Below are 18058 nucleotides of genomic sequence, written 5' to 3'. Positions count from 1 at the left end.
AAGAGCGGCGAATCCAGTTGTCTTTATGAAACTATTATGAAGCTGTTCTTCACTAGTTAAGTATTCTTAAATATGTTATTTGTTGAATTTTGCTTTTTTTTTTTTGTACCGTGTTCTCTGAGTATAATTTGAAATGTATAGTGGATAACATAAAAGTGTAGAGAAAAATGTCAGTTATATTTCACATACTTTGATATTCTTTCATTTGCTTTCATTTTAAAGGTGAAGAGTGAAAAAGAGCTTATGAGTCTTATTTTGAGTGGTCGATGTTTTCACAAGCATTATTCTGTGGTGATTTTTAGGTGCGCTGAGTTCTTCACCTCCGTTTAGACTCAGATCTGCTAAGTTTTCAGGCATTGCTCTTCAAGATCTCAGAAAGGCCTTTAAAATAAGGTAAATTCAACACTTAAAAAAACCCAAAACAAAAACTGTATGACTTTGAACATTAGCTTAACACATATCATACTTCTGTGGTACTTATATTCTCATTTTTACCTGGTTATTTTTTTAAAGATCCTTTCTAATGTGATCTGTATTTTTCTAAAAACAGACTGCAAATGGTGTGTGTGTTTATCATGAACCGAATGAATTCCCAGAGCAGTGGTTTCACTCAGCGGAAGCGAATGGCTCTTGGGATTGTTATTCTCCTACTTGTTGATGTGATATGGGTTGCATCCTCAGAACTTACTTCGGTATGTAAGCTTTATCTAGGAATGATGCTGTGTTATTGAAATATCATTATATCTCTAGCCATTACTGTCTCTCATGCCCACTTAAGTGATATTTTGAATATTGTTAAATTTTCTTTTATAACGAACTAGCATGCATTGGAGAAGGAAATGGCAACCCACTCCATTATTCTTGCCTGGAGAATCCCAGGGATGGAGGAGCCTGGTGGCCTGCTGTCTATGGGGTCGCACAGAGTCAGACACGACTGAAGCGACTTAGCAGCAGCAGCAGCAGCAGCAGCAGTATCAATTCAAGTTGAAGCTGAACGGATACTGTTTTTATTGTTTCAGTTTTCTTAAATCCTTAAAAGGAGGTTATTTAGAAAATGAGATACATGCCTATTTTCTTAATATTTGTGGGTTTTATGTGTTTTCTTTCCCCCTAAATTTATTTCTTTTTTTATAAATAGTATTTTCTAGTGGAACAACCATCCAGGAGTCACCATTTAGTAGAAAGTGAAAATACGTTTGGACAAATGAGCGAATGTGATCCGAGTTTTCATGTATGGCCACTATTGTACACATACATGAGTTCATGGACATTTATATGTTTGCTGCTTTAAACATTCTTGTGAAGTATATGTATAGAGTGATTGCCTGTAATTAAATTTTATTTTGTTTTTATTGATGACCTATTGGTAGTAATGTGATATTTTGAGTTCACAAGCTAGTTTTTCTTTCGACTTGTATAGGTACTTTATTTACTTTGGTTAATGATCCCTGCAAAAATTTATTTTCAGAAATTATTGTGTTTCAACTTACATGTTGCTATCTTAAGGCAAAAGGAAGAGTAGCATTTATAAAATGAACTTAAATGTCAAAGGAAGCAGTGTGATACTGCTGGTCATCCCAAGTGGTAGCTAAGTAAATAGTTGACATTGACATTGTATCTGATGAATAAATTTTTAGCCTTTTTGGAATTAGACTCTGGAATACATTAGGCCATTGATTTTTCACTCTTCTACAACCTTTTTTTTTTCTAAGATTAGCATTCTGTAGTTTAACTACAAAGAACTCTCTTTAATGTTGATAGGGAAATAAGCTTATCTTTAAAATTTTATTTTAGTTTTAAATAGTTTGGTTTTTATCTATTGTCCTGGTTACTTCCTTTGACATCACAACATTAGGCTGGTAATGGCTATAAGTCTTACTTTGGATGATGCCAATTTGAGCGCTGTAAGTTCCTCATCAGTCTTTACGTAGTTGTTGAATATCCATATGATTATTGTCCAGATAGAGTATTTAACTAGAGGTTATAAAATGTTGATTTTTCTAAGGGTCATTTCTTCTGCATTTATTAGTTGGAATTCTTTAAGGAGAACTTTTCTGCAACTACTATTTTGTTATCCTGAAACATGGTTCATATAGGAAAGTTTGGATAAATCTTTATTCCTATTCATTTTAAACTAATGTCACCTAGCAACTTCCAGAAATAATCATTGAGCATTTTTTGTATATCATTATACATTTATGGATTTTTGTATGTTTGATGTGTTTTAAACATTTGTGGTTATTAATTACTATATGTAAAATTAGATAGCCAATGGAAATTTGCTGTATTTGCTATATGACACAGGGAGCTCAAATCCACTGCTCTGTGACAACTTAATGGATGGGATGGGGTGAGAGGTGGGAGGGAGGTTCAAGGGGGTGGCGACATACATACATATCTATGGCTGATTCGTGTTGATATGTGGCAGAAACCATTACAATATTGTAAAGCAATTATCCTCCAATTAAAAATAAATTTAAATTTAAAAAAGAAATAGAATTGTGCTTATTATCTCTTTGATGCTTAAACTGCCCTATCTTTGGCCAGTGGGAGCACCTTTAAATTGTCTCTAGTGTCCTTTCAGTAGGACCCCATCCTGTTTGCCTTCTGACACAAAATGTCCTAGACTTATCTCATACATTCCTGCCCCATACTTGGATTTGACCCTTTCTTCAAGGATCAGTGGTTTTTTTGTTTTCAAAATGGCACAGATTATCATCTGGATTCTTGAGGTGCTCATTTCTTCTGGGTTATTTTTTTCTAGGGCTTTCAATGCACATAACTAGGATTTTTTTTTTTAAATAAAAATTATGAGTTCTTTCAATTTAAATGATGATTACAAGGATATCGTATATAGCGCAGGGAACTATATTCAATACCATGTAATAACTTATAATGGAAAGAATTTGAAAAAGAATATTTTTATATATATATATACACACACATACACACAAAACTGAATCACTTTGCTGTACATCTGAAACTAACACAGCATTGTAAATCAACTATACTTTAAAAAAATCAAACAAAAATGATAATTGCAGGGTTTTTTTTTTTTAATAACTTCCTAATAACTTTAAACTTCATGCAGTTTTCTTATTAGCCCATATTTTCTCATTGGCTTTCTTTGTGCTATTTCCTCTGTTTGGGCTATTATTTAGCCTTTCAGATATGGATCAAGAATAGCTTCTTTTGGAAAACTTCTATAACCTTCAAAATGGTCTTTCTTTGGTACTCCCGTGGTACCCTGAACCCCGCTGTCATGGTATTAGCATATTACACTGTGTATTTTTCTTATCTATATCTATCTATCTATATAAAATCTGTATTTTTATATCTCCTCTCAGGAAAGCCTGTCTTATTTTGCCTTAGCCCCTAGTATAGATACTGTTGCATAGTAGGTTTTCAGTGTAAACTGAAAACTTTTTATTGCAAGTTGTTTAAAAATATTATGCTTTGCGTGTAAGAAAAAGACAGTATTCAGAAATGAATTCAAAGTATTTTTGTAATCTCTTTTGATCTTTCCAAACAAACATTTAGAGTTAAAAATCATGTAATAATCTTATTTTATTGGCAATGAGTAATAAGGTTTGTCTCATAGTTTGTGTAACTGTTTTCCTCCACAGTATGTTTTTACTCAGTACAACAAACCATTCTTCAGCACCTTTGCAAAAACGTCTATGTTTGTTCTGTACCTTTTGGGCTTTATAGTTTGGAAGCCATGGAGACAACAGTGTACAAGAGGATTTCGAGGAAAGCATGCTACTTTTGTAAGTTTTAAATTTCCAGTGTTTGTTGGAGAGGACTTTTTCAATTTTTCAAAGTACTAGTTTCTTGAAAGATGTCAGATTTTAAGTTGTTCAGTTAAATGAGTGAAAATAGCATGATATAAGAAAAACCTACTTTTGTCCATACCTTAAAATTTTTTCTAATTAGCATGGTGTCAGAATATTTTGTGAGAGATCAAAGGTACATAATCAGTTTCTTTCCCTTACCTCATGATATCCTCTGAGTTGTTAAATACTGTTTAACTAGCCCAAATCAATTAATATGGAGAAAATAATGAAAGAGAAGGGATAAGAAGAGTATCTAGAGTTTTGGTCATTTGCAGACTAGATGAATATCATCTAATTAGTTGATTATAGAAGAAAAATAATTCAAAGTTTGTATGTTAAAATGAAAATAACATATTTCAGGGCATTTTTCAGATGTTTGGCTAATCAAATCATATTCTTTCATTAATGTGACATAACATGCTTGTTTTTAAGTGTTGGAAAAAATGGCAGTTTATATAGTGATATATCTCCCTTGTAGTGGAAACTGAATTTTTGATAATGAAGAATATAAAACTATCTCTTACAATCTTTTCTTGTTTTTTTTAGATTCTCTATCCCTCTCCTTCTTTTTAGAATTGTGGCAACATATACATAACATCAAATTTACCATTTTAATCATTTTTTTCTTTTACCCTATTTTTTATTGTACTCAAATATATATAACATAAAATTTACTGTTTTAACCATTTTAAAATGTGTAGTTCAGTGGAATTAAGTACATTTATTTTGCTGTGTAACCATTACCACTATCCATCTCCAGAACTTTTTTGTCATCCCAAGCAGAAACTCTGCTTGAATGCCCACTCTTTCCTTCCCCCAGCTCCTGGTAACCATTGTTTTATTTTCTATTTCCATTAATCCTTTTCTTTTATGTGTACTACTTTTTGTGAATTAAAACAATATTATTCCTTGTCTTACCTAATGAATGCATGTTTGAGAAATGAACTTTTTTTATTTTTATCAGGCTTTTCAGTAATTTTTGAGGTAAAGACTAGAAATTATACTCCTGTTTACAAAAACTTACCAAAATTATGAATGTGTATATTCCTTACTTTGTAAAAATTAAGATGTATACATTATAGAAATGCATGTTCATTGTAGTATTACATGTAGGAATATGTTACATGTGTATCAATACATGTACGTTGTTGAAAATTTTAAAGATATAAAGGAACAAAACAAAGAAAATAATAAATTCTACCATTCAAGGAATAATCACTGACAGTATTTTGGCATATATACTGCCATTGTTTTACATGTGTGTGTTTTTATTTCACTTTTTATAAAAATGAAATTGTACTGTTGCATCTTGCTTTTTGTGCTTGATAGTATATCACAAACAACTTTTTATGAAACTTAACATTGCTGTAACATTTTTCAGTGTTAAGTATTTTTTAATTGCAGTAGTAATAAAGTTCATTATTGGAGACAAATTATGTTAACAGGAAGAATAAGAATAATCTATTCGTACTCTTACCATTCTAAGACCACTATAAATATTTGATACTATCCGTAGATATCTATTTATATGTATATATTAAAAAAGATTTATAGCAGAAATAGGTTTGGTCTATATATATTGCTTTCTAACCTGACTTGATTTTTCATTTACTATATCATGAATACTTTTCCAGACTAATAAATAAGCATTTGTTATCATTGTTTCGTATTTTATTTAACTAACAATTTTTAGAGTGTTGTCACTTTCTCTTTTGTTGTAAATAAATAGGAATGCCTTTGTATTCATATGTAGTTATTTACTTAGGCTGGATTCCTAAAAGCATAATTGCTAGGCAAAACACTAGTGTCATTTTATAGCTTTTGATTCCTTTCACTAAATTAGCATCTATAGTAGTTTCACTTGATTCATGTCTGTTAGCAGTGTATAAGATTGAACTGTTAGCAAAACCCTGATGATTTGCCAGTAGGATAGGTAGGCAGTGGTATCTTGTTTAATTTGCATGTTTTTGGTTACTTTTTTCATGTATTTGTTGCATAGTAGAATTCTGTGAGTTGTCCATATCTTGTCCATTTTTCTACATTGACCCTTACTGATTTGAGCTGTGACTCATATCAGTTCTACTTTGTAACATGAGTTTAATTGAATTTTATGTCTCATAATTTGTAGTTTGCAGATGCTGAAGGGTACTTTGCTGCTTGCACAACAGATACAACTATGAATAGTTCTTTGGTAAGTGTTTCTTTTCTCGTCAGGGAGAGACTGGGTGGAGTTGACCATGGCGGGAATGACCGAAATAACTGTGATAGCACCACAGCTATGTTAAGATAGTTATATCTCCATGTTAGGTGCTCTCCACAAGAGTTGTAATTTGGTACTTTCTTTCCTTTGAGATACCTGGGGCCTAGAAGCAAGCAATTCAGCCACCTCTAAGGGGAGAAGGGAAGAGGAAATTAGTTAAGGAGTGAAAAGAGAAAAGGAAGTCCCTTGTTTCTTACCAGCTTTGTCACATCATGTTTGTTGTATTTTATCACTTAGAAGCAAATGCATTTACTTGAAACAGACTCTATAAGCAGATTGTATATTCATTTCACAAATTTTTAAGAGCGCTTAATATGTTAAACACTTCTTCTAGACTCTTGAAATACAGCTTATGTTCCAGTGTGTGTTTGAGGAAGGGAGAGAGACAGATAATAAAGAAGCTTACAAAGGAATTAACATAGTCACTCTATTTAAGCATTTATAATCTTGTTGGAGACAGTATGCAAAAATACTCTTCTTAGATAATTACTAAGGTATCTATTTAAAATGTATCATTCCAAGTGTGGTATTCTATTTGGGAAAGATTTTAAAGTTACTCTAAAATTTAATACCAATTTATGAAGCACTAGCTTGGTGACCTTATTGACAGTACTGTTTTTTAGTTCATCTGGCTCTTAGAACTATGGTTGCTTGCAAGATAGGTTACTTGATGCATTGTAGGGTTTGTTAAACTTAGAGAAAGTGTCATTTCTTTTCTCTCTGGGATCTTTAGTGCCAACAAGACTAATAATTGGGAATTCCCTGATGGTCGAATGGTTGGGACCCTCTGCTTTTACTACCGAGGGTATGTGTTTGATCCATGATCAGGGAACTAAGATATTACAAAGCTGCACAGCGCAGGAAAAAACAAAACAAAAACAAATCACAAAATAACAACAGCAAAAAGAAAACTAGGGAGAGAAAACACGAGACTATTATCAGTTGTCTCTGTCAGTGTAGAAGACAGAGTTGAAATGGCAGCCTACTCTTCTACTCCTGCTGTGCTGGGCTCAGTCGTGTCTGACTCTTGGGACCCCAGGGACTGTAGCCCTCCAGGCTCCTCTGTCCATGGGATTTTCCAGACAAGAGTACTGGGGTGGATTGATCTTCCTGATGTATGAATCAAACCCCATCTCTTGCGTCTCTTGCATTGCAATATTGCAAATGAATTCTTTACCACTGTGCCACCTGGGAAGCCCTACTCTTTTGCTAATTTTTGCTGTTATGAGTAAGATAGACATGTCAAATTGTTCTAGGCCAAATGCTGTAATGCAACAAAGAGACTCTATTTCCAAATCCTGTTATCTCTTCATTTACTGAATATTTTTAATTGACAGAGTCTGTATCAGGAGTTAAATAAAAATAAAAAATATTTTATGTTTATTTAAGAAACAGTGTGTTTGGAGAATTGTACCTTGAATACAGATCATCTGAGAAACATTTGCAAAAACAGTTGAGGCATTTAGAACCACTTAAAAATGTAGAAAGAAAGCTGAGCACTGAAGAATTGATGCTTTTGAACTGTGGTGTTGGAGAAGACTCTTGAGAGTCCTTTGGACTGCAAGGAGATCCAACCAGTCCATCCTAAAGGAGATCAGTCCTGGGTGTGCATTGGAAGGACTGATGTTGAAGCTGAGACTCCAATACTTTGGCCACCTGATGCAAAGAGCTGACTCATTTGAAAAGACCCTGATGCTGGGAAAGATTGAGGGCAGGAGGAGAAGGGGATGACAGAGGATGAGATGGTTGGATGGCATCACCGACTCAATAGACATGGGTTTGAGCAGGCTCCGGGAGTTGGTGATGGACAGGGAGGCCTGGCATGCTGTGGTTCATGGGGTCACAAAGAGTCGGACATGACTGAGCGACTGAACGGAACTGAAAAATGTAGATCTTTAGAGTATGGTTAGACAGACCTGAATTTAATTCTGTTGTGTACCACTCAATTATTTTATATTTCAACTTCTAGAAAAGTTCCTTTAAAATTCCGCCTTATAAAGTTGTGAGGACTGATGAGAAATACAAGTTTACCTGCTCTGGACATGATAAGTAAGAACTGATAAGAGGAAGCTATTTTTCTATCTATTAATCTAGTTAAGATTTTTAGGAGTTTTTGGTGTTAGGTGACTCAAGTAGTAAGGGGAAGCAATTTGGCAAATTTGTATACATATTATACATGTGATTATCTGTTCATTGTCTGCCTTCCCCATTAGACTGACTGATCATTGAGAACAGAGATTTTGTTTCTATTCACTGTTATATCCCCAGGACCTAGAACAGCACCTAACACAATAGGAGCTCAATATGTGTATCTTTAACGAATGAATGAAAAGGAAGGGAGATAATCTATTAGCTGAGAGAGGTCTGTTTTTATGACATTTATGTGTTAAATATCGTAATGTGCCAGTGCTGTCCAATCACATTTCTAAACTTTAACTTGTTCTTTCTGTCTTTGTACCTGAGTGGATCATTTGAGTTTCTTTTTTAAGTCTTGAAAATGCATTTTGGGAAAATTATGCTGTATAAGCATAGTGGTAAAAGGCTCTGTTTTGGGTGGTGTCTGTATCTATAGACCATTCACTTAAATTTAGCCAGTGTATGTTATACTTGCTGTTTATATTTGTTTCTGTTTTTGCTGTATTCCAGAGTGAACCTCTATATGTTCCTGTGAAATTTCATGATCTTCCAAGTGAAAAACCTGAGAACACAAACATTGATACTGAAAAAAGTAAGCAAAACTTAGAATTTCATGACTTAGAAATGAATGAAAATTTTAGCTTTTCATTCAAGCCATTCCAAAACTTAGTGGTTCTGTGGGTTGCCTGAGATCACCTGGCAGGTCTTCTGTTCCATGTGGTATTGGCTCAACCTGTAGTTGTCTGGTAGTTTGACTGGAAATTTTCATTAATTCAGTGGAAATAGCTTTCAAAATACCAGAAATCTCTATGGTGTTATTATAAACATAGATTTTTTTTTTTTAATGAACAATATCTTCTCCAACAAGGCCATCAAAGACGTTGATAGTGAATTATGGGAGTTTTGCCAGTTGTGAACGTGATAAGGAAAGCCAGCTTCAGTGTAAGATGCAGAACTTATCCATGATATTCTCTTCCAAGTAGTGGAATTGTAGAAGAATGTTCTGCATGCTTGACTAGGAAAATAATTCTCATAAATTGAATATCTATGAGGAAAAATCCAAATAAGGTTTTACTATAAATGCTGGGCTGGATGAGTTACAAGCTGAAATCAAGATTGCCAGGAGAAATAATAACCTCTGATACGCAGATGACACCACTCTAATGTCAGAAAGCGAAGAGGAACTAAAGAGCTTCTTGATGAGGGTAAAAGAGGAGAGTGAAAAAGCTGGTTTAAAACTCAGTATTAAAAAAGTTAAGATCATGGCATCTTGTCCCATCACTTCATGGCAAATAGAAGGGGAGAAGATGGAAGCAGTGACAGATTTCCTCTTCTTGAGCTCTAAAATCATTACTAGGTCCTAGTCAGAGTCAAAGGTCCTAGTCAAAGCTATGTTTTTTCTAGTAGTCATGTCTGGATGTGAGAGTTGGACCAAAAAGAAAGCTGAGTGTGAAAGAATTGAAGCTTTTGAACTGTGGTGTTGGAGAAGACTCTTGAGAATACTTTGGACTGCAAGGAGATCAAACCAGTTAATCCTAAAGGGAATCAGTCCTGAGTATTCATTGGAAGGACTGATGCTGAAGCTGAAACTCCAGTACTTTGGCCACCTGATGCGAAGAACCAACTCATTGGAAAAGACCTTGATGCTGGGAAAGGTTGAAGGCAGAAGGAGAAGAGGGCCACAAAGGATGAGATAGTTGGATGGCATCAGCGATTCACTGGACAGGAACTTGAGCAAACTCTGGGAGATGGTGAGGGACAGGGAGGCCTGGCATGCTGCAGGCCATGGGCTTGCAAAGAGTTGGACATGACTTTGTGACTGAACAACATAAATGCTAAAATAATATTCATACTATATCCTGAATCAGGCAGTTGTGTGTGTATACACTTGAAACTTTATTTGAATATTGGTCTCATTTTAAAATCTTCAAAATGGTTTATAAATGGAAACATTTTTCCTGCAAACTCTTTTGAATAAGCAGAGCTGTCCCATATAATAATGTAACTGGTTTTTTTGGGCTGTTCAAATGTGATCATAGATTTATTAAATTATATGCATTTATCATTATATTAAAACTTGTGACTTTTGTTGGGTGTGAGGGAAATGTTTAATGATTTTGTACTATACTTTTCCTTTTAAGTTCCCAAAAAGTCTCGTGTAAGATTTAGTAATATTATGGAGATTCGACAACTTCCATCAAGCCATGCATTGGAAGCTAAGTTGTCTCGCATGTCATATCCTACTGTGAAAGAACAAGAATCCTTACTCAAAACTGTGGGGAAACTTACAGCAACTCAAGTAGCAAAAATAAGCTTTTTTTTTTGTTTTGTGGTAAGTCTTCTCTTTATTATATGTTTGGAATTTGAATTTTAAGACAGTATACACACCAACAATATACTATGGAAGTGTAAGACAATTTAGGTTGCTTAATGATAACTAAACTTTGTTATCTGTCATCAGAGGGAAATTAGAGTATTAAAGTTAATAAATACTAGTCATATGTGAAAGAATTTAATAAATACTGTACATTGCAACTACTCATATATATTTAGAATTTGAATAATGAATAGTTATTTTATACTATGATATATGTTAATACAAATGCTAGTAAATATCCATATGAGTTTGCATTGACTGCATTGATTTCTTCAAATAATTGCTTTTGTAGTTTTACTTTAAATTCATATGTGTGCTGTCGCTTCAGTTGGGTCTGATTCTTTGCGAACTTAAGGACTGTAGCCCACCAGGCTCCTCTGTCCATGGGATTCTCCAGGCAAGAATACTGGAGTGGGTTGCCATTTCCTTTTCTAGGGGATCTTCCCAACCCAGGGATCAAACCCGGATCTCTTATGTCTGCTGCTTTGACAGGCGGGTTCTTTACCACTAGTGCCACCTGGGAAGCCATATAAATGTGGTCAAAATTTTACAAGTATTCATAGTAAACATTTTTTCAGAATATTTTATTATATATAGCTTCTCAATTATTTTGGTATAGAAACCAAAAATATGCTTAATGTTTCACATAAAAATTCATTTAGCAAATAAAATATTATTTTAGGCTAATCTTGGATTAGACAACTTGTCTGAGTTAGTAAAAACTCTGATTTACAGTTTAAAAATGAATTTTAATGCTCAACCTATTCCAAGGTTGTTTTGTATGAACCTTTAGGATTTAAATGTATACTGAGCATTTAAAAACACTAGGTAGTGATGCAGTGCTAATGTCAATATTATTAGCCTGATTATTAGATTTTTTTTTTTACATTACAGTTTTACTTCATATATACTGCATAGCCAATTTTTCATCATCCTCTGCCTGAATAACCTCTGTTTTAGTGATACCTTGATTAATATATTCAGGAATGCAAATCAAATAATCTTTGGGAGTTGTAATATGGTAACTACACATGTAATAAGGTTAACTTAAAGGCTCATATATTTAGATTATGCTATTATGATTTCTGTTACCTTGTTTTAAATGTGTAAGGCAAGACTAAAATTAATTAATTTTATCTCTTAACTTTTAAAGGAGACATGAGGTGAAATGCAAAGAATCTGTATAGTAAAAGTTTAAAAGGAGGAGGGAGATGAGAACCAGATTAAACAGATAATGTCTGTATAGGGGGCAAACCGACTGTGGAATGGGTTGATTGTGTCAGAAACTTCCACTGAGAGGAAGCACGCAGTTTATCTCTAGGCAGTTTGACAGAAAGGGAAGAAGGAAACCTTTCTGATTTACATAGCTTGTTGTCTATTAAAAAGAAGTATTTCTCTTTATTGATAAAGTTAAGTTTTCCCAACTCAAAACTGAGAGAATAAATTTCATAGGCAGTAAGACATTGTTCTGTATAGCAGATTTACAGGTAGATATGCACAGATTTACAGTTATTTAGAAAGATTTCAACCTTTTAGAAAGATTGAAGTAAAATATACATATCACAAAGCTTACTATTTTAATGATTTTTAAGTATACAGCCCAGTGGCATTAAGTACATTCACACTGTTTTGCAAACATCTCCAGTGCCTGTCAGGAGAACTTTTTTCATCTTGCAAAACTGAAACTCTATACCCATTAAATGATAACTTCCCTTTCCCACCTCCCTCAGCTGCTGACAGCTATCATTTTATTTTTTGTCTCTATGAGCTTGACTGCTCTGAGTACCTCATTTAAATAGAATTATACAACATTTTCCCTCTTGTGACTGGCTTTATATTTCACTTTATAATTTAATAAGGTTAATCTTTGTAGCATGTGTCAGAATATTTTTCTTTTTAAGGCTATATAAAGTCCATTCTTGTATATACCACATTTTGTTTATCTGTTCATCCATTGATGTACACTTGGATTGCTTCCACTTTTAATAGTCTTTTTTGAAAAATCAACCTTAAGTAAATTATTAATATAAGAGCAGGGAACTATGTTAATCTTTAGTAAAGGCATTTCTGTAGGAAGTCAGAGTAATATAGTCCAGGAATTCAACTTTTTAGAAACCTGACTCAATAGAGTGATAACCTAGTTGAGGTCTAGAGCAGTGCTATTCAGTAGAAATATAATGTGAGCCTCAAATATAGGTCATATATGTATTTTTAAATTTTCTAGTAGCCACGTTAAAAAAAGAGAAAGTTATTTTTTTTCTTGTATCCTTATTTGAGAATTTTTTGAAACTTTAGATGTTTTAGAATTTTGCCAACCATAAATGAGTTTTTGTATTCCATCAACTCTGGGGCCCATAATGAGGCTTTGTACTTAGTATGATGTCTTTCATCCTTGGCCTTTGAAACACTTTATGGGCCTTAATTAATTCTTTGTTTTTCTTTTACTGGAGTATAATTACTTTACAGCGTTGTGTTAGCTTCTGCTGTGCAGAGTGAGCCAGCTATATGTACATACATACCCCTCTCTCTCGAGCCTCCCTCCCATCCGCTGCACCCCGCTCCTCTGGGTCATCCAGAGCACTGAGCTGAGATCCCTGTGCTGTGTGGCGGCTTCCCGCTAGCTGTCTATTTTACACATGCTAGGGTATGTACGTCAGTCCTAACCTCCAGTTCGCCCCACCCTCCCTCCTGCTGCATCCACAGGTCCGCTCCAAGTCTGCGTCTGTTTCCACCCTGCACGTAGGTTCATTGGTACTGTGTTTCTAGATTCCGTATTATTCGTCAATATATGATATTTGGTTTTCTCTTTGTGAGTTACTTCACTCTGTGTGACAGACTCTAGGTCCATCCACACCACATAAGGAAAGTTAATTTTAATGCTATATTTTTATTTAATCCACTGTATATAAAACACTTCAACATACTATTGATATAAAGATGATTGATGAGATAGTTTGCATTCTTTTTTTTGTACTAAAATCTTCTAAACATTTAAATTTTTAAATATTTCTTTTTCTATTTCATTTCAATTTCTGTTTTTATTTCAATTTCTAAACATTTCAATTGAAGCTAGCCACGTTTCATTTGCTTAATAGTGACATTGGCTACTGGCTAGTGTATTGGACATTGCAGTTCAAAAGGAGTTAATGATTACTGTATTTGCCAACCCTCCTTTAATTCTTTTGTCTCATTAGGGCTTATGGTGTTACAGCTTTTTTTCTGTAAAATATAATTTAGGTCTCACAGGCTTTTACGTTAGTTTTAAAATTAATTGCCATTCATGAAATAATGAGGTATTATATAAATTATTTGTGATAGCTCAAGTATTAGTAAGTGGTTATCCTCAACTCTGAAATAATGAAGAGAAACATTGTAACAATAATTTTTACTGGAGGGTAATTGAGATGGTCTTTCTTTGTGATGAGGCTGCCTTGAGTTTGAGAGCCAGAGAATGGAGTTTGGGGAGAACTGGAGAGTGGGAAGGTTTTTCTGGAAAGAGTTCATAGCTAATGAGTAGTTAGAATCTTTGAGTTTCTACCATCTAAATGGTCTGATTTTATTTCTTTATCTTGCATTAGCAGAGAGCAGTGAGATTGTTTGGAAAATGAGCACAGTATTTAAGTATTAAAGTGGTGAGGAAAGTAGGTCAAGAAAGCTAATTATCACCTGATAAGCATTACCTATTCTTGCAGAAAATCTCAAAAAGATAACTAAAGGGCAGAATCTTCTGCTTCTTGTTTAGTGCATCAACTGCAAGCAATTGTGGCCCCTTTTTTCCACATATATTTGATATTGCCCATCATACCAGTTGCTAACCTCATTTTCTTATTTAGATAGTCAAGTGAAATTAGGATGTCAGAAGACTGCAGATGGAATCAGAGTCTTTGCTGTGCTTTCAGTCTGGCTTTAGCTTTGAGTACAGTGTAGACTGAATGGAGACTTCAAGGCTCTCAACCATCTGCTGCCTCTTAGCAGTGCGCTAAGATCATGTGTCTATACTGCTTCTTTGAAATATAAATGCTGATAATCATACCATTCACTTAACTAAAAGTTCTGAAAGAGATCAGGAGATGTCCCTCCTTAACAGAGACAAGTCATTGTCCAGCAGAACATGATTATCCAGTCCATCTGTTTAAGCAACAGAAAACAGGTAGACAAGCAGTTAATTTACTTAGACCAGCAGTCTGCTTCTTAATGTATGCTACATTAGGGACACTCATGCACATGTGTCCCAGGAGGCATATGCTAAAATGTTCTTGGTAGCATTGTTTGGTATAGTCAAAAAATGTCCATCAACAGAAAATGGATAAGTTGTTGTAAATTGCATTAGAATATCTGATGGCAGTGAAAATAACTTTATATGCACATACACACAAACATCAGGCTTCATCAAAAGAGGCCTTATTTCTTATTCTTTAAATCAAAATGGGCCCAGCATTGGGAATATAAGGATACTCTAGCCTTGATGTGCAAAAGGGAAGAAAGAAGGAGAAAAAATCCCTGTAACTGTAAAACCTCCTTTATTATATCCAAAGTTACGAGACTTGGTATTATGGTCTGTGCTGTGTGGGTCTGTGCTGTGTGTGAGACATTGGTATTATGTCTCAAAACTGAGAATCAGAGAAACAATTACAGTTAGCCAGTAAATTCACAGTATTCTTGGACATTCTAAAATTTCCAAAGTGAATACAGCCTTTTGTCTGTGTCAGTCTGGCTAGTTCCATTCCCTTAAGCATCACCTGTTCAATCGATTTCTCTTAAATTTGATTTAGATAAATTTAATACTATCAGTGCTTAGATAAATCAAATTTCAGTGTTGATTTGATATTCAATTTATCCTAATATTTAAAGAAGCCTGAAAAGTGCTGATTTTTAACCAATTTGTTCATTTCTTAAGGAAAATTGGATAGCAAAGATTTTTGGTCTGATATAAGTGTTTGTCTTCTTTTTAGGCCTGTGATTTTTCAATGCAAAACAAAATTGAAACTTCTTATAATAGTATTTAGTGGGAGAAAAGAAGGAGGGGACTATAAATTATAATGACAAATACAAATAAGTAATTTATTAGGTTTCATTATTTTCTGTTTCTTCAGTGGTTTTTGGCAAATTTGTCATATCAAGAAGCACTTTCAGACACACAAGTTGCTATAGTTAATATTTTGTCCTCAACTTCTGGTAAGAAATTTCTTATCTGTATTATAACTCAAGGCCTATTTCTGATATATATGTGTACATATAAATATTTTTATCTTGTTATGAATTATTTCATTCTTTTTAACATATATTAATGTATTATAACTACTACTTAATCTTTAAGTTTAGTACCATAACCTTGTACTGTTTATATTCCTTCTAATACTTTACAGTATTTTCTATGCAACAAAAATACATTGTATATGAAGTTTTACAGGCTGACCCTTTGTATTGTAGCTATCTTTCCTTTCACATATTCTTTCTAAGGATATTTTTTTTGACCCTTTGGCTAAATGTGGTTGCTTATTTCAGATCTATAATTTGCCCTATGAAAGGTGTTTTATTTTTAAAATTGAATCACCTTCCAGGTCTAGAAGATAAAAAAAGGATTTTTGAGCTGTAAAAGTAACTTTAGCACACATGCTTGATTATGATGAGGTCAGAATGTTACTCTGAATGCTGAGTCTAACTCTCTTAGTAGTTTTAAAATAAATAGGACTGTACTTGATCTGTATTGGTGAGATAAACAGTTTAATTTGGAGACTGTTTCCATGTATGGTCTTTTTTCAGCCTAGGTAACTGTAGTTGTATTCTTAGTCATTTAAAAATGACAAGATTTAAAAGTTAGGTAATAAGTAATTTACTTATTTAAGCAATCAAGTTGGTAATAAATAATTTTGACAGTATTTATTTAAGCGAATGTATCTTTTTAAAAATCTTTTTCTTTCCACAGGACTTTTTACCTTAATCCTTGCTGCAATGTTTCCAAGTAACAGTGGCGATAGATTCACTCTTTCTAAACTTTTAGCTGTAATCTTAAGGTAAGAATATAATATAATAGCTAGTTCTTAAAAATGCAGTGTTTAAAGCATTTCTGGTAGTGATAGAGGAGGGTTTATATTATAATATATAGCCAGAGAAAGATGAAGATAAAAGAAGGTTTTAAATGAACATCAGCTCTGCATCACATCCTTGGCTAGGTTTAGTTTTCAAAACCTTCCTAGGGCGTATAACTGAAGGGAGGATCTTAAAGGGGCTTTGGTTCCCATTCATGAGACTATGAACTTAATTAAGTATTGTACTGACATTCACGTTTAACTGCATGTTATTCACCCTCATAACCTCCCAAGTTTCTGTTTCCTTTTCCTAAAGCAAGCTTCCCTTTTTGTTTAGTTTTTAGTTTTTACTTCTCCCATTTATAGAAATCTAACATGCAGTCTTCTCTGATTGTCTCAGCCTTAATCTTTTAGTTATTTTCTGTATAAACCATCTGGCAATTTTGTTTTACTTTTTGTGATAAAGTACATAAGTACCATTAGTAACTAATTTAAATATTTTCTTTTTATTTGACTTTGTATTTATTTGTCTTGTCTTCCCTAGGAGATTGTAAACCATTGAAGGCTAAATCCTTGTTTTCTGCTGCTTTGTGTTATCAAAGGCCTAGCATAGGGCTTTGCTTACAGTCAGTACTCAAAAAAGATATATTGATTTGATGAAACTCTTGTTTTTGTAAGAGAAAATCAGAAATCAGAGAAGGTACCAGAATAATTTACCAGAAAGATTGGTGTTTTTGAGCTATCAGAGCTGGCTTTGAATCAGAGCTCTGTTTTCCCCTGGCCACTTCCCCTTAACTCTCTGAGAGGATTTCCTTGATGACAAAATGATGATAGTATCATCTAATTTACAGTTTTGTTTTAAAGTTTGAAAGTATCTATATAAAAAGTGATTATTATAGAGACTGGTTCTTGACAGTCACATAAGTGGTGTTTCTCTCTTTTAGATACAAGGGTAAATTGACAGTGGTAGTTTTCATGGGCGGTCTGGTTGAGCCAACTGATTTACCAGTTAGACTTCATGGATGCTAGAAATTTATTCTTTTACATGACTGGCTCATGATTTAGCCAGATGAATTTTTACACTAGGAAAATACAGTATATTTATATTAGGGAAGTAATGAGGTTTATCCAGCTTTGTTCACAATTCATGCCTATTTCTAACTTTTCTTTGCGTTGTCTTAATAAAAGTAGAAAGATGCACAGAAATAGAAAGACAATATAAGGCTCCATGAGGATGGGAATCACATCTCTCTTGTTCAATGCTTAACCCAAACTATTGCTCAATAAGCAACAGTTGAATGAAGAAATAACCTCTGATTTCTCTGCCTCCTTTATTTGGTCTTATTTTATCCATTAAAATGATGGAATTATTTATTTAAATATTTAAGATTAATTTTATTATTAATTTTGATTTTACCTG

General features: G+C 33.7%; 1 protein-coding gene across 1 annotated transcript in view; it reads left to right on the top strand.

Moving 5' to 3' along the window:
• Window positions 1–18058, top strand: part of SLC35F5 (solute carrier family 35 member F5) — a 38608-nt gene that overhangs the window by 825 nt on the left and 19725 nt on the right. Inside the window, exons 2-9 of the mRNA XM_043894423.1 lie at window positions 303–393; window positions 551–692; window positions 3627–3770; window positions 5965–6027; window positions 8743–8824; window positions 10374–10564; window positions 15703–15784; window positions 16536–16623. Coding sequence (XP_043750358.1) covers window positions 303–393; window positions 551–692; window positions 3627–3770; window positions 5965–6027; window positions 8743–8824; window positions 10374–10564; window positions 15703–15784; window positions 16536–16623 — 883 coding nt within the window. The remainder of the gene's footprint in view (window positions 1–302; window positions 394–550; window positions 693–3626; window positions 3771–5964; window positions 6028–8742; window positions 8825–10373; window positions 10565–15702; window positions 15785–16535; window positions 16624–18058) is intronic.

This window comes from Cervus elaphus, chromosome 33 (genome assembly GCF_910594005.1).
Source record: "Cervus elaphus chromosome 33, mCerEla1.1, whole genome shotgun sequence".
In the NCBI taxonomy this organism is placed as follows: Eukaryota; Metazoa; Chordata; class Mammalia; order Artiodactyla; family Cervidae; genus Cervus; species Cervus elaphus.
Note: the sequence above shows the minus strand (reverse complement) of the source record. Positions and strands in the feature narration are given on the sequence as shown.